At 47.5% G+C, this 15,707-nt stretch overlaps 1 protein-coding gene across 2 annotated transcripts in view; it reads right to left on the bottom strand.

The window, feature by feature from the left end:
• The window catches only part of LOC147115226 (uncharacterized), a 228,720-nt gene extending 214,162 nt beyond the window's left edge, over positions 1–14,558 (bottom strand). For both annotated transcript variants that reach the window (XM_085993599.1, XM_085993600.1), the window contains exons 1-2: positions 14,455–14,558; positions 13,218–13,271 (exon numbers count right to left, since the gene is read on the bottom strand). In XM_085993599.1, coding sequence (XP_085849725.1) covers positions 13,218–13,271; positions 14,455–14,523 — 123 coding nt within the window. In that variant the 5' untranslated portion in view covers positions 14,524–14,558. The remainder of the gene's footprint in view (positions 1–13,217; positions 13,272–14,454) is intronic.
• Between the last annotated feature and the right edge of the window lie 1,149 nt (positions 14,559–15,707).

The raw sequence follows: 15,707 nt of genomic DNA, 5'->3' as shown, positions 1-15,707 counted from the left end.
TCTTATGTAACATCTAATGTATAGTACTTACCTCTGTGTCCAAAACATACTTTGTCTTTGTTTATAGTTTCACACTTTTATTCAAGTAAAGCTTCAAAACAGCACCCTGCTTCTCGAGGAGTTATTTGAATGAGTGTTTAGCTGACTGGATAGCTGGATAGGAGTTACATCTAGTGAGACCAGTACAGGTTCCCTTTTATGTTAACCGCCATTCTACTCTCATAGCCAATCTTATTTTCATCTTCACTTCCCCTCTCAACTTATTGTATTTGATCTGGTTCTCCATTGAAGAATTCACCTGACATGCATCTTATACCCTCTTTTTTTGTTTCATCATTTTCTCTAACTCCCTCGACATCCAAGGAGCCCTTGTTTTGGTTCCCTTACCCTTTCCTCTTGTTGGAATGTACCTAGCCTGTACTTGGAACATCTCCTCCTTAAAAATCACCCATTGTTCCGTTATAGTTTTTCCTGTCAGTCTTTGGTTCCATTTTACCCTGGCTAGATCCTTTCACACCCCATTGAAGTTAGCCCTATTCCAGTTTAGAAGTTCCACTCTAGATTGTTCCTTGATCCTCTCCCTTGCTAATCTAAATCTTATGATACGATGATCACTCGTACCCAATTGTTCTCCCACTGACACTTGGTCGACCTGGCCCACCTCATTCCCCAGCACCAGATCCAGCAATGCCTGCTTCCTAGTCGGGCCAAGAACATATTGATCAAGGAAATTCTCCTGAACACATTTCAGAAATTTCTCCCCCTCCTTTCCTTTTACCCTAGCATTATCCCAATCAATATTTGGGTAATTAAAGTCCCCCAATATCAACACTCTATAGCTCTTGCATATCTCTGCGATTTCCCTGCAGATTTGCTCCTCTACCTCCCTCTCACTATTTGGAGGCCGATAGAATACCCCCAATAGTGTGATCATACCATTTTTGCTCCTCAACTCTAACCAAATGGATTCTGTCCTTGTCCCCTCAAGAACATCCTCCCTTTCCAAAACTACAATGTCTTCCTTAATCAGCACTGCCACCCAACTCCCTTTTTTCCTTCCCTATCTTTTCTGAACACCTTCTACCCTTGAATATTAAGTGCCCAGTCCTCACCGTTTTTAAGCCATGTTTCTGTTATTGCCACAACATCATATTGCTACACGGATAATTGTGCTTGTAGCTCGCCAACCTTATTCGCCACACTTTGTGCGTTTACGTACATGCATTCTAAACCCATTTTTAAATTTTTCGTAGTCTTTCTTAGGCTACTCGTATCTAATATGGTACTACAGGTAGACTATCCTTTATCCGAAAACCTCGGGACCAGCCGTGTTTCGGTTTTCGGAAAATTTCGGATTTCGGAAGGTATTTTATAAGACTGGGAAATTTGTCGGGGGTGGGGGTCGGCGGTCGGCGGGGGGGTCGGGGGTCGGGGTCGGCGGGGGTCGGGGTCGGGGGTCAGCGGGGGGTCAGGGGTGGGGGTCGAAGGGGGGGTCAGCGGGGGGGGTCGGTGGTGGGGGTCGGCGGGGGTCGGGGTCGTGCGCACGACTTACGCTGAACGAAAACACTTTTGGTTTTCAGAGGATTTCGGTTTTCGGAAGTGCGGATAAAGGATACACTATCCCTTATCCGAAAGGGTGGGGGTCGGCGGGGGGTCGGGGGTCGGGGGGGGGGGAGAAAAGAATATCGGACAGGCCGCTGCAGCTATCGGACGGGCCGCTGTATTGTTGGGTTCACTCTCCCGGTATACCTCCTTCACACTGCCCGGCTCGGCCTGCAATCTCCTACCCAGGAGGGAACTCAGTGACCCTCTGCCCTGCTCAGCGTAATTCATGCGCCACTCTGGTCATGTCGTGCGCACAACTTACGCTGAACGAAAAAACCTTCGGTTTTTAGAGGGTTTCGGTTTTCGGAAGTTCGGATAAAGGGTAGTCTACCTGTACTTCCGCCTCTAGTACTATCCAACACAATCACTCTTTTATGCAGCTTATTCCTTTTTTCTACTCCTATATGTTGGTGCCAATCCCCCTGCCAAGCTAATTTAAACCCTCCACAACAGCAGTAACAAACCTCCCCACAAGAATATTGGTCCCAGCTCTGTTGAGGTGTAACCCGTCCGGCTTGTACACGTCCCACCTTCCCCAGAAACGGTCCCAATGCCTCAGGAATCTATCTCTCCAGCCATGCATTCATCTGTTCTATCCTCCTATTCCTGTACTCACTAGCACGTGGCACCGGGAGTAATCCGGAGATTACTACCTTTGGGGTCTTGCTTTTTAATCTGTCCCCTAGCTCCCTAAACTCTGCCTGCAGGACCTCATCCCTCTTTCTGCCTATGTCATTGGTACCGATATGGACAACGACCTCTGGCTGTTCACCCTCCCCCCTCAGTGTCCTGCAGCCGCTCAGTGACATCCTTGACCCTAGCAACAGGGAGGCAACATACCATCCTGGAGTCACGTCTACGGCCGCAGAAACGCTTGTCTGCTCCCCTAACTATTGAATCCCCTACCACTATTGCTCTTACACTCTTTTTCCTCCCGCCTGTGCAGCTGAGCCACCCGTGGTGCCGTGGATTTGACTCTGGCTGCACTCCCCAGAGGAACCATCACCCTCACCAGTACTCAGAACAGAATACTGGTTAGCGAGCGCGATGCACTCCGGGGACTCCTGCTCTACCTGCCTGATCCTCCTCTTCTGTCTGGCGGTCAGCCATTCCCTCTCTGCCTGCATACTCATAAGTTGTGGGGTGACCACCTCTAGAAACGTGCTATCCACATAACTCTCAGCCTCGCGGATGCACCGCAGTGACTCCAGCTGCCACTCAAGCTCCGAAACCCGGAGCTCGATTTGCTGTAGCTGGTGACACTTCCCGCACATGTGGTCGTCCAGGCTACGTGAAGCGTCCAGGACTTCCCACATGGCACAAGATGTGCACTCCACGGGACTGAGCTGCCATGCCATGCCTCTATTTAATAGGCTAAGAACTAACCCAGCAGAAATAAACTTATAAACTTAAAAAATACACTCACCAGCTACTCTCCAATCAGCTGCTTCCCTCGTGGCGATGTCACTTTTTTTACTCTGACGTCACTTTTTCAAAAACGGCCTCTGTTGAGTTGCTGCCGCTCGGGACTGCTCCTTTTAACTGCTCGTTCTCGCTGTGCTCCCACCAGGTCCGCTCCTTCCGGTGCAGCTCCCACTCTCGGTGCTCTTTATACCGCTGCTCCTGCTCTCTGTGCTCTTTGTGCCGCTGCTCCTGCTTTCGCCGCTCTTTATAACGCTGCTCCTGCTCTCGGCGCACTTTGTGCTGCTGCTCCTGCTCTCTGCACTCTTTATACCGCTGCTCCCACTCTCGGTGCTCTTTATACCGCTGCTCCTGCTCTCGGCGCGCTTTGTGCCGCTACTCCTGCTCTCTTTATACCGCTGCTCCTGCTCTCGGCGCGCTTTGTGCCGCTGCTCCTGCTCTCTTTATACCGCTGCTCCCGCTCTCGGCGCTCTTTATACCGCTGCTCCCGCTCTCGGCGCTCTTTGTGCCATTGCTCCCGCTCTCGGCGCTCTTTGTGCCGCTGCTCCCGCTCTCTGCTCTTTGTGCCGCTGCTCCCGCTCTCGCCGCTCTTTGTGCCATTGCTCCTGCTCTCGGCGCTCTTTGTGCCGCTGCTCCTGCTCTCGGCGGTCATGTTGCACTTCACTAAAAGCAAATCCTAGGAATATTTTTCTTCATCACACTTGTATCTGATTGGCTCAAATTTGATGGTCTTAGGAACAGCAGCAAATCACAACTGAACAGATAGAGAACTTAGCAATCAGCATATCACAAACAAGAATGGAAACCACCATAGAAGATGCATTGACTAGGAATCAAAAATGGGCAGTCAGCAGCACCTAAAAGAAAGGTGGCAAGCCAAATGCATCATTCAAAATATTTTTCGACAATCTTTTGAGCCACTGTAGGAACAGCTAGATTCCTAACTAAAGGACTGAGATCGAGTCAGTCTATTAAACAAACGATGTTTAATACTAATAAACAGAGTTTAACACTAAAACAATGGAAAGCTGGATAACAGGTCTGTACTGGTTGCTAGCTCCACGAGGACTGACTAGAGCCCCTCCCTGGTCGGACGTCATGACGTCATCACGTTTTCCCGCCGCTGGACAATCACGTGATCAATGTGATGACGTCATCGCGTTGGGTCTCAGTCTTAAAGGGACCGCGCTATGTACATGCGATAATATGAACAGAGATACAGATTCATTCTGTAGCTAACAATTAGTTAAAGATAATTATGTATAAGATCAGAGTCCCCTTGGTGGCTCTGCCACATGCACCCCCCCAGAATTGTCTTTAACAGTAAAAGTCAATCGACTAGGAGGTCTGACAAGCCTGTCAGAGCGACTCCTGTATTCTCGGAGTGAACGTTGTTGAACAGCGGGCGGGCTGGCGGATGAGAGCCTTCGGACTGGTGCGGATGCAGCTGGAGGGCGGCCACGGCGTGGCGGCTGTGCAGTCTCTACTGGCCGGTTGATGTCCAGATGCGCCGGTTTGAGACGATCAATGGAGATATGGTCTGGTTTACCACCGATGTCAATGAGAAACTCTTGTCGCCGGGCTCTATTACGCGGAAAGGTCCTGTGTAGGGAGCCTTGAGCGGATCCCTATGGGCATCATGCCGAATGAATACGAATTCAGCATGTTTTAGCTCCGCTGGAACGTGCGAAGATGGCATGCCGTGATGCAAAGTCGGAAAGGGCGCGAAAGCCTTGGCCATTTCCCGGTGGTTGCTGAGTTGGTCAGCCGCAGACCATGGCGCGGTGGGAAGCGGCAGGAAATCTCCCGGTACGCCGAGCGGCTGACCGTACACGAGCTCTGCGGCAGACGATTGCAAGTCCTCTTTGGGTGCCGTGCACAGCCCCAACATGACCCATGGAAGCTTATCCACCCAGCTGGCGCCTTGGAGGCTGGCTCTCAGCGATGCCTTTAACGATCGGTGGAAACGTTCGCACAAACCGTTTGCCTGTGGGTGATAGGCCGTAGTGCGGTGGAGTTTGGTGCCAAGACCCTGGGCCACAGCGTTCCAGAGCTCGGACGAGAATTGTGGACCGCGGTCTGAAGAAATATCCGCCGGAACGCCGAAACGTGCGACCCACGAGGAGAGGAATGCTCTGGCTGCACCGGCAGACGTAGTAGACGCCAAAGGTACTGCCTCGGGCCATCTGGTAGTACGATCGACCATGGTTAGAATGTGTGTGTAACCCTGGGACGGTGGTAGCGGTCCGACGAGATCCACGTTGACGTGGTCGAATCGTCGTTCTGGCACAGCGAACGTGGCCAATGAGGCCCTGACGTGGCGCTGCACCTTAGACATTTGACAGACGACGCAGGTGTTAGCCCAGTCACGGATATCTTTACGCATTCCTCTCCAGACGAACTTAGCCGACAGTAATTTTTGGTATGCTTTCACACCCGGGTGCGAAAGCCCATGGATGGCATCGAAGACTTGGCGGCGTCAGGCAGCTGGAACGATCGGGCGAGGATCCCCCATGGAGACATCGCAGAGCAACGAGGTGCCTGCTGCGTGGAATTGCACATCAGCCAGTTGGAGGCTAGAGGTGTCGGCGCGATACGACTGCTTTTCAGGGTCGGATGCTTGGTCGGTGGCCATGAGGGCATGGGGTCAGTGCTGGGTCCCCAACTCTTTACAATCTATATTAACGATTTGGAGGAGGGGACCGAGTGTAACATATCAAAGTTTGCAGATGATACAAAGATGGGAGGGAAAGTAGTGAGTGAGGAGGACATAAAAAACCTGCAAAGGGACATAGACAGGCTAAGTAAGTGGGCAGAGATTTGGCAGATGGAATACAATACTGGAAAGTGTGAGGTTATGCACTTTGACAGGAAAAATCATAGAGCAAGTTATCATCTTAATGGCAAGAAACTGGAAAGTACTGTAGTACAAAGGGATCTGGGAGTCCTGGTGCACGAAACTCAAAAAGTTAGTATGCAGGTGCAGCAAGTGATCAAGAAGGCCAATGGAATGTTGGCTTTTATTGCTAGGGGGATGGAATATAAAAAAAGAGGGAGGTATTGCTGCAGTTGTACAAGGTATTGGTGAGACCGCACCTGGAATACTGCATACAGTTTTGGTGTCCATACTTAAGACATACTTGCTCTCGAGTCAGTACAAAGAAGGTTCACTCGGTTAATCCCGGGGATGAGGGGGTTGACATATGAGGAGAGGTTGAGTAGATTGGGACTCTACTCATTGGAGTTCAGAAGAATGAGAGGCGATCTTATTGAAACATATAAGATTGTGAAGGGGCTTGATCGGGTGGATGCGGTGAGGATGTTCCCAATGATGGGTGAAACTAGAACTAGGGGGCATAATCTTAGAATAAGGGGCTGCTCTTTCAAAACTGAGATGAGGAGAAACTTCTTCACTCAGAGGGTGGTAGGTTTGTGGAATTTGCTGCCCCAGAAAGCTGTGGAAGCTACATCATTAAATAAATTTAAAACAGAAATAGATAGTTTCCTAGAAGTAAAGGAAATTAAGGGTTACGGGGAGCGGGCAGGAAATTGGACATGAGTCTAGGTTCGGAATGGTCATGGCCCTGTGGGTAGTGGAGTGGGCCCAGGGGCTGTGTAGCCTGGTTCTGCTCCTACTGTGTTCTAATTCTGTATTAGATTTCAGGAGATGGTTTTATTCCTGCTCCTGGCTGGGGTGGAGATCGCCTTTACAGAAGGTAAGTACTGTAGAAAATATAGGGACAGAGTGATCTCCTGGAAGAATTTTGATCGCCTAGATGGGTCGGAGAGGAATTTCCCAGATTTTTTTTCCTCCAAATTGGCCATTGGGTCTTTTATCTGGTTTTTCGCCTCTCCCAGGAGATCACATGGGTTCGGGTGGATGGAGAGTGATAGAAGATTTGAGGTTAGGATCAGATCAGCCATGATCTTATTGAATGGTGGAGCAGGCTCGAGGGGCCGATTGGCCTACTCCTGCTCCTATTTCTTATGTTCTTATGTTCTTATGTTAATCGATGCCCAACTGGACTGCCCGTACAGGCAAGCGAGAAAGGCAATCCGCTACCAAATTGTCCTTGCCAGCTACGTGCTGGATGTCTGTCGTGAATTCCGAAACGTAAGTTAGCTGTCTCTGCTGTCGGGCCGACCACGGTTCAGCGGTCTTGGCCATTGCAAAAGTCAGTGGTTTGTGATCTACAAACGCGGTGAAGGGACGTCCCTCCAACAGGAAACGAAAATGGTGAATGGCCAGGAACAGTGCCAGCAGCTCACGGTCGAAAGTACTATATTTGCGTTCGTTGCGCCGGCATTGGCGGCTGAAGAACGCCAGTGGCTGCCACGACCCGTTGACCCACTGTGCTTGCATGGCGCCTATGGCATAGTCGGAAGCGTCTGTGGTGAGGGCGATGGTGGCTCCTGGCAGAGGGTGCGCCAACATAGTTGCATTGGCTAGAGCGGTTTTTGTGTTGTCGAAAGCGTCGTCCATTGCCGCCGTCCAGGTTATTGCATCCTTTCCCATCTTGCCTTTGAGGGCCTCGTAGAGGGGCTGCATGAGTTGTGCTGCCTTCAGCACAAAGCGGTGATAGAAGATCACCATGCCCAGGAATTCTTGGAGGGCTTTGGTGGACTGTGGCTTCGGGAATGCCGAAATTGCTTCGACCTTTGACTGCAGCGGGATTGCATCCTCCTGGGTAATGCGGTGGCCCAAGAAGTCAATCTGATGTAGGCCGAACTGGCATTTGGCCGGGTTGATTATGAGGCCATGCTGGCTGAGGCGCCGAAAAAGGGTGCGGAGATGGTCGACGTGCTCCGCTTTGGTGGAGCTGGCTATCAGGATATCGTCCAGATAGACAAATAAAAACTGAAGATCCCACAGGACCGAGTCCATGAGTCGTTGAAAGGCCTGCGCGGCGTTCTTGAGCCCAAAAGGCATTCTGAGGAACTCGAACAGTCCAAAGGGAGTAATGACCGCAGTTTTTTGGATGTCCTGCTGGTGTACGGGGACCTGATGGTAGCCCCGGACGAGGTCGACCTTGGAGACGATTGAGTTTCCCGCCAAATGGGCGGAAAAGTCTTGAATGTGTGGGACCAGGTACCGATCGCGCGTCGTTGCATCATTCAGTCGACGGTAGTCCCCACATGGCCGCCATCCGCCGCCGGGCTTTGGAACGATATGTAGGGGTGAGGACCAGGGACTATTCGACCGGCGAATAATCCCCAGCCGCTCCATCGTGGCAAACTCGGCCTTCGCTGCCGCGAGCTTACCGGGTTCCAGTCGCCAAGCTCGTGCGTACACTGGGGAGCCGGTCGTAGTAATGTGGTGTTGGACACCATGCTATGCTGCCGAGGCGGAGAAAGTGGGCTCGGTCAGATCTGGGAATTCACTCAGTAGGCGGGTGAATTCGTCCGACGAGGGTAACGCGCAGGAGACAGTATGGGCCGGTGCGGAACTGCGGAAGCACGGAATGGAATGGAAGGTAGCCGCGTTGACCAGTTGACGGTTTCGGACATCTACCGAGAGGCTGTTGGCGTATAAGAAATCTGCGCCGAGGATGGCTTGTGAAACTTTGGCTGTGATAAATTCCCACTGAAACCGTTGTCCGCCGAAGCACACCGGACCTGCCGTTTGCCAAAGGTACGAATGGCCCCGCCATTAGCTGCCTCGAGGGCGGGACCGTGCCTCCCAGACTGGATGTCAAGTGCTGAGGCGGGAAGGATGCTGCACTGCGCCCCGGTGTCGCATAAAAAGCGCCAGCCCGAAAGGGAATTGGTAATGTAGAGGAGCTTCCCGGAATTCCCAATCGCCATCGCGGCCGCGGCCCGTACCTTAAACTCGATCCTCCTTTTCTGGGGCTGCTGCCGAGGTTGCTGTTTTATTTTTTAGGTGTGAAACTGCAAGGAGGGCGGCAGCTTCTGGCTTTCACGCCGAAACGGGCGTGGTAAAAACACAAGCCGGGGGATGAGGCATCGGGGCGGCATCCGCGGAGGAGGGTTGTCTCGTGGCGGAGCAGTATTGTTGCGTGACCGCATAATCCGTGTCTGCTTCCGCAGCCAGTGCTGCGCAATCCACGGTGTCCGATCTAGCGAGAGCGGCTTAAACCTGTTCGGGGAGTTGACTCAGGAATAACTCCCGAAAAAGGAAGCATTGGGGTTCGGAGCCCAAGAGCGTGAGCATCTGGCTCATTAACTCAGATGGCTTGGAATCGCCCAGGCCGGGCATAGCGAGCAGCCGGCGGGCCCGCTCTGCCTTCATGAGTCCGAAGACCTGTATTAACCGCGCTTTAAGAGCATCATACTTACTGGCCTCTGGGGGATTTTCGAGCAGGCTGATGATCCGTGCGGCCGTGGAGCTGTCGAGTGCGGAGACCATGTGGAGGTAGCGGGTCTGATCCGTGGCGATGTTACGGAGTTCAAATTGTTCTTCTGCTTGGACGAACCAGGAGGCAGCATGTTGTTCCCAAAACTGTGGGAGTTTCAAAGCCACGGCGTGTGCTTCCATGTTTCGTTATGCTTCTTTCGCGAAAATTGTCCACGAAAATTCGGGGTCACCACTGTAGGAACGGCTAGATTCCTAACTAAAGGACTGAGATCGAGTCAGTCTATTAAACAAACGATGTTTAATACTAATAAACAGAGTTTAACACTAAAACAATGGAAAGCTGGATAACAGGTCTGTACTGGTTGCTAGCTCCACGAGGACTGACTAGAGCCCCTCCCTGGTCGGACGTCATGACGTCATCACATTTTCCCGCCGCTGGACAATCACGTGATCAATGTGATGACGTCATCGCGTTGGGTCTCAGTCTTAAAGGGACCGCGCTATGTACATGCGATAATATGAACAGAGATACAGATTCATTCTGTAGCTAACAATTAGTTAAAGATAAGTATGTACATAAGATCAGAGTCCCCTTGGTGGCTCTGCCACACCACCATCTTAAATTCTTACTAGCTGAGAAACATTGCAGGAATAAGTTTTGTAACATAATAAAGACAGAAATATAATGTTTACAAGAAATTATGAAATTTACCTATACAATAATCTTATCTGTGTGTAAGACCAAAGCCTTGCTTCTCTGAGAAGCCCAAGGCTTGAGTTCATACCAGTACCACCACTGACAACTGAAGAGACTTGGCCACAACTCCCAGTAACTCCTGTGTTTATAATTCCCAGCATGCCACAGTCTTAACATGTGCAAAATGGAGCAAATTCACAGCATCCACCAACAACACTTTCTGCAGGATACCTGTGCAGTACTGATTTTCCTCAGGCTATAACAGTACTGTAATTATAAGTTTATTTTCCACTAAAATTTTGAAAACAAGATAAACTATGGACTTTGAAATGATTTTGTGGGAAGTTTTGAGAAGCTTATTTTTTTTTTTTTAAAACAGGCAGAACAGCACAACCTGGCTCACTAAGTAATGTATTGAGAGATCTGCTCTATCTAATACATAAATAAAAGTGTTGCATCTACGTTTTGAGTTCACACAAAAATGCCTCAACTTTTCAAGGAACTAATCAAAAAACACTTACTTCACTGTCTTTGACCACATCTCTTTGCAAACCCTTCCAGTGGTCATGTATACTTCTGTCTCATTCCAAACCCTCTTCCAACAGTATAACCTCACCATCACCAATGCCACAGGAGAGAGAGAGATAGAGTGATGAAAATAAACAGGATCTTGCGCAACACATTTCAAGCATCACACTTTTCTATATCTAAATTTGGCATCAGGTGATTAGATCAAATTTCATATTCCTAAATCAGCAATAAATCACAACTGGTAAAGGAGCATACCTATTCACAAGCAGCAAAGAAGAATGAAATCCATCAATCATGAAGTTCAAAAACTATGGGCTGATTATCTTCTTCAATCCCACCTGAAATCAGGTGCGATAGCGGCAGAGAATGAGAGAAAATGAGACCTATTGCCGCCTCACCATTCGATCTGGATTTTCCTCCATACCACTGCTGGCCACTCTTTCTCCACCCACCACATAAAAATGGTGGCAGGGAAGAAGGTCCTCGGTGGATTTTGCTTGCACTGACCAATTTAGAGCTGCTTCCTGGGGCCACCATGTCCAAGATGGCAGAAGGCAGAAGGTCCCATAAAGCAGCTGTAACGGCCCGCAGGCCTGGGAATGGAGGGAGGGGGCCTTAGAGGCCTCCTCTTCCTTCAAAATTAGGCCCAGCACTCGCCTGCTGATGGCTTTGAACTCGGCCAAGACCTTCAGTGGGAGCCACAATGCAGTCTATGTGAAATTAAGGAACAGCTGAATGCATTCAGTACAACAAAGACCATGGGCCCTGACAACATCCCAGCTGTAGTGCTGAAGATCTGCGCACCAGAACGAGCCATTTCAGTGCAACTATACCACTGGCATCTACCTGACAATGTGGAAAATTGCCCTGTAGGTCCTATTCACAAAAAGGACAAATCTAAACTGGCCAATTACCACTCTATCAGCCTCCTCCCAATCATCAGCAAAGTGATGGAAGAAGTCATCAATAATGCTATCAATTATGGCATCAAGAAGCCCTAGTAAACCGGAGATTGATGGAAAAACCATCCAGTGGCCGGGGTCATACCTGACACAAAGGAAAATGGTTGTAGTTGTCAGAGGCCAATCATCATAACCCCAGGACTTAATTGTCAGAGTTCCTCAGGGCAGTGTCCTCGGCCCAATTTTCTTCAACCGCTTCATCAATGATCTTCCCTCCTTCATAAGGTTCAGGAGTGGGGCTGTTCACTGATGATTCCACAGTGTTCAGGTCCATTCACAACTGCTCTGATGCCAGCCTACGAAAGGATGTCCATGCACTGTGCATCAGGAGCGCCATGCACACTGCGATATTACTTAAATTAGCCGTCCATACAGCACAGTGCAAAGTCAGTCAACAGCACTGCAGACAGCAGCCCCTGCCTTCATTTTGCTTAGATTGTACATCGGCCCCATTTCATTTTTTAAATTAGCCAAATTTTCTTTAACTCTTTTTTGCTATTTTGGTTTCTTTATATTTTTATTTTATCCCAGTACCTTAATTTTTTCATTTACAGTTTGCAACCATTCTGGCCACTTTGTACAAAGAAATTAACCCACTCCTAGTGGTGACTGCAAGGAGATCATTTTAACACAGTGCTTACATGAGATCACAAACTGTGACAGCAAATTCCCAGGGTACTCTTTTGGTGTGTGATGGCTGAAGGAACAATGTTGATTAGCATCCTCAGCTTTATCAATAATAATCAGTTAATTTTTTTCTCATTCATTTTTTACATTGTCTCATGTTTTTCTTTTCATAGTAGTAATATGGAGCCAAAAATGTACAGCACTTCCATCATATTCCTGCTATGACTTAGGCAGGAGTACGCAAGAAGGGCTGCAGATTTGGCTGGGACCCAGATATGCCACGTTCCGGACAATTGTTCGGGATCCCGTGATGGGCATTCCGATGTTTATTCACAACGTCATCAGTATTTGTAATTTTCCTTGTTAAATGTCAGTATTGTGTGTACTAGTCCTATTTTTCCCCATAGGCTTTAAAAAAAAATCACTTGCAATCAGATCACATTACAACTATAGTTCAGATAGACTAAGAATTGTTTCCATGCTCAAATGAACAGCTAACTTCGTATGTTAATAAATGCGATTCCTTCCCGTCCATTCCCTCAGCCATTTATTAATATTTGTTCTACGTTGAACCAAAGTATCTGGATATTATTGGTTAATATGTAGCACATCAGGCCTCTCCTGCCATCATTATTCCTGTTAGGGAGTCACAGATTTTATTAAACGCCGATGTATTTCACAAAGTGCTTAATTCTACATCAAGTGGGTTAAAATTTTGATAATGAGCTTGATTTGTACTTGAATGTGACCATTGTTTTCAATAGATGTAAATTAGCATTGGGCCGACTAGGTGAGCTACAATTCCAGTTTTTCACCCATTTCTAGAGATACTACAACAAACGTTGCATTCATGGAGGTCTAACAAGAAAACAGGGAAGTGCTCAGTGGGGAAAAAGGAAACAGAAAGGGAAAAATACATGTTGGCTTAAAATATTAACCAAAATAATGTTTTGGTGCTTTAACACAAGGTAACAATACATAACAGAAAAGTACAGACTATCTGACTGATCACTTGCTCATTATACAGAGATGATATAGAAAATGGAATAGTACTCACAGGCACACCAGCCATTCCTGATTTTCCTGGTTTACCAGGTTCTCCCTTATGCCCCTGGTAAAAGGAACAAACCACATGAATTAGTAGGTGCCAATATACTGCGCCGTACCACACATAGGTTTCTTCATCCTCGTTGCTCAATATGGGCAGGGGAGGATCGGGCCGGGGAGGGTTAAAATCGAGCCCCCTGTATCTACTGCACTTCCAGCAAAATAACGCTTGCAGAATGGAAGTAGCTCCGAGGAATTTTCCATCCATTTAGTTCCTGGTTAACCTTAGGCTTCCAGGAAAGGCAAGCAAGGAGTCACATTAAACACAGTTTGATATAGATTTACCTCCCATCTGCCCCACTTAGTGCCCCTTCCCAGGGCCGCCATGTGAAAGGTGACAGTAGGCACCAGGAAGCAGTAGCAAAGGGACCCAGGTCCCCCCAATGGAGGTAGAGTGCTTTGGAGAGGCCTCCTCTCCCTCCAATTCAGGCTCAACATTTACCTGCTGAATGCCAAGGGCTTGGGCATGGCCTTCAGTGGGGTCCTTGATACAGTCATGGTATCGCTTCTGCCCACTTAAGGTCACTTGCTGCCTCTGCTGGTACTCCAGCAATGTACCTGCAGCAGTACTGTTGGGATTCTCCTCTTCACGCTGGCAGGCTTCCTCTCAGCAACAAGAATCCTGCCAGGAGCCCACCATGCATGACAAATGGCCTCCAAACCAGGGAAAGGGTCAGTATTGGGGCAGATTCAGAGGGTCAAACGGAAGTAGTGCACTGCCGGAACTTTGGCCCAATCCTAGTCAGGATGCCTGAAGTGAAAAGGATTACATTACAGAGCATCAATGAGACTAGTACACAGAGAAATGCTAATGTGAAGTGGAAGACTTTTAAATAGTTGACAATATTAATGAAACTCAGAATAAATGCTTAGGAAGATCTGAGCCAGTGAGTCACAGCATTCTATTGGAATCTTTACATGGCTCAGGAAAACATGCACCAATAAATTCTCTCTATGTTGTATTAATATAAAATTCAAAGTTAAGAATGCTACTATTACATTATAAGTATGAGTTGTGTCTTAACTAGTTGGCAGAATGCAATAAGTTAAGCTTTCCATTGTATCAATAGAATAGATTGCCAAAACCACAAATTCGGCCAAAGTTGAATCTGCAATTTGTGAAATGTTTTGAGAAATCACACTTGTCTGATATAGGTGTAAGCACTGATACTGAATAGTGAACTTACCTTTTGTCCTTGAAGACCAGGTGATCCAGGTGGGCCTGATGGGCACTCACAAACTACCTTAGGTGCCATTCTGTCAGGTGGACACTTACCAAAATTTAAAAAAAGGGATTTTAATGCAAGTGATATTTTGTTCAAGCAGTAAAATCAGCATTTAAAAAATTGCTTGAACTTTGTTCTCTTACTGCCTAAGACACATGCAAATATTACTCACCCTCTCGTCATCCTAAATAAAAAGAAATATTAAAAAAATTTAGTCCTGTGGTAAAACATTACGTACGTACATTACAACAGTGACCACACTTCAAAAGTACTTCATTGGCTGTAAAGTGCTTCGGGTCATCCTGAGGTCAAGAAAAGATGCAAGTCCTTTTCTTTACCCCACCTCAAATTTTAAACTTCAGTGATCATCTGAAAAACTTCCAGGGAATCCTCGTCTTGTATACAAACATTATTTTTGCAAACTAATGAACTTACCATGGAAGTTTAATTTTTTTTCTATTTGTTATTTTTAATGCAGCTAGGAATTTAATGCAAATGTTCTATATGTGGTGCAGAGGGGAATTTATAGCACCTTTTGAAAAATAAAACTCTCTTCTGGTTCATTAAAAATAATACAAACAGAACAACGTTTTGCATGTTCAGTTTGCAACAGAAGCTATCAGTCACAGTCTAGCTGTTCGTAAAAATGATATCATGCGGATTGGACGACAAAAAAAATAGCACCTGAACATCAAATCTACCTTCTGACAAAAAAAACTGAAGCGATTTTAAAGTTTACACATTAGACCTTTATTTTATTAGCAAATTTGGAACACTTGACTTTCAATGATTTTTAGATTGATTTTGTATCTTTGATGTGGTGCTCAATTAAATAAATTTTCAACAAGACATGCGCATAAGGATCAGCAGAAGAATCATGGCAATTTTAAGCAATAAGAGGAGATCTTTAATACTGGGGAAGAGATGAATAAATCAGAAAAAAGCTGAAAACAGGTAGAACTCGAGCACACTGTGCCATAAAATGCAACACTTGGGGGTTTCTGTTACTTCCATTTGGGTGAGTGTCAAGCAGAGATCATGTCCTTCACCCTCCCCTCCAATTCAGGCCTTGCACTTATCCATTGAAGGTCTTGGTCACAGCTGAGGTTTTTAGTGGGAACTTTGATACAGTCTTCAGGATGCTTCCCCTTTAACAGCCCTGGTCGTCTTTTCTGGTGCTCCAGCAGTGTCCCTGCTCTAGTATCGTCGGGATT

The sequence above is a fragment of the Somniosus microcephalus genome, chromosome 7 (genome assembly GCF_052327205.1).
Source record: "Somniosus microcephalus isolate GS21.2 chromosome 7, FLI_Smic_1.0, whole genome shotgun sequence".
NCBI lineage: Eukaryota > Metazoa > Chordata > Chondrichthyes > Squaliformes > Somniosidae > Somniosus > Somniosus microcephalus.
Note: the sequence above shows the minus strand (reverse complement) of the source record. Positions and strands in the feature narration are given on the sequence as shown.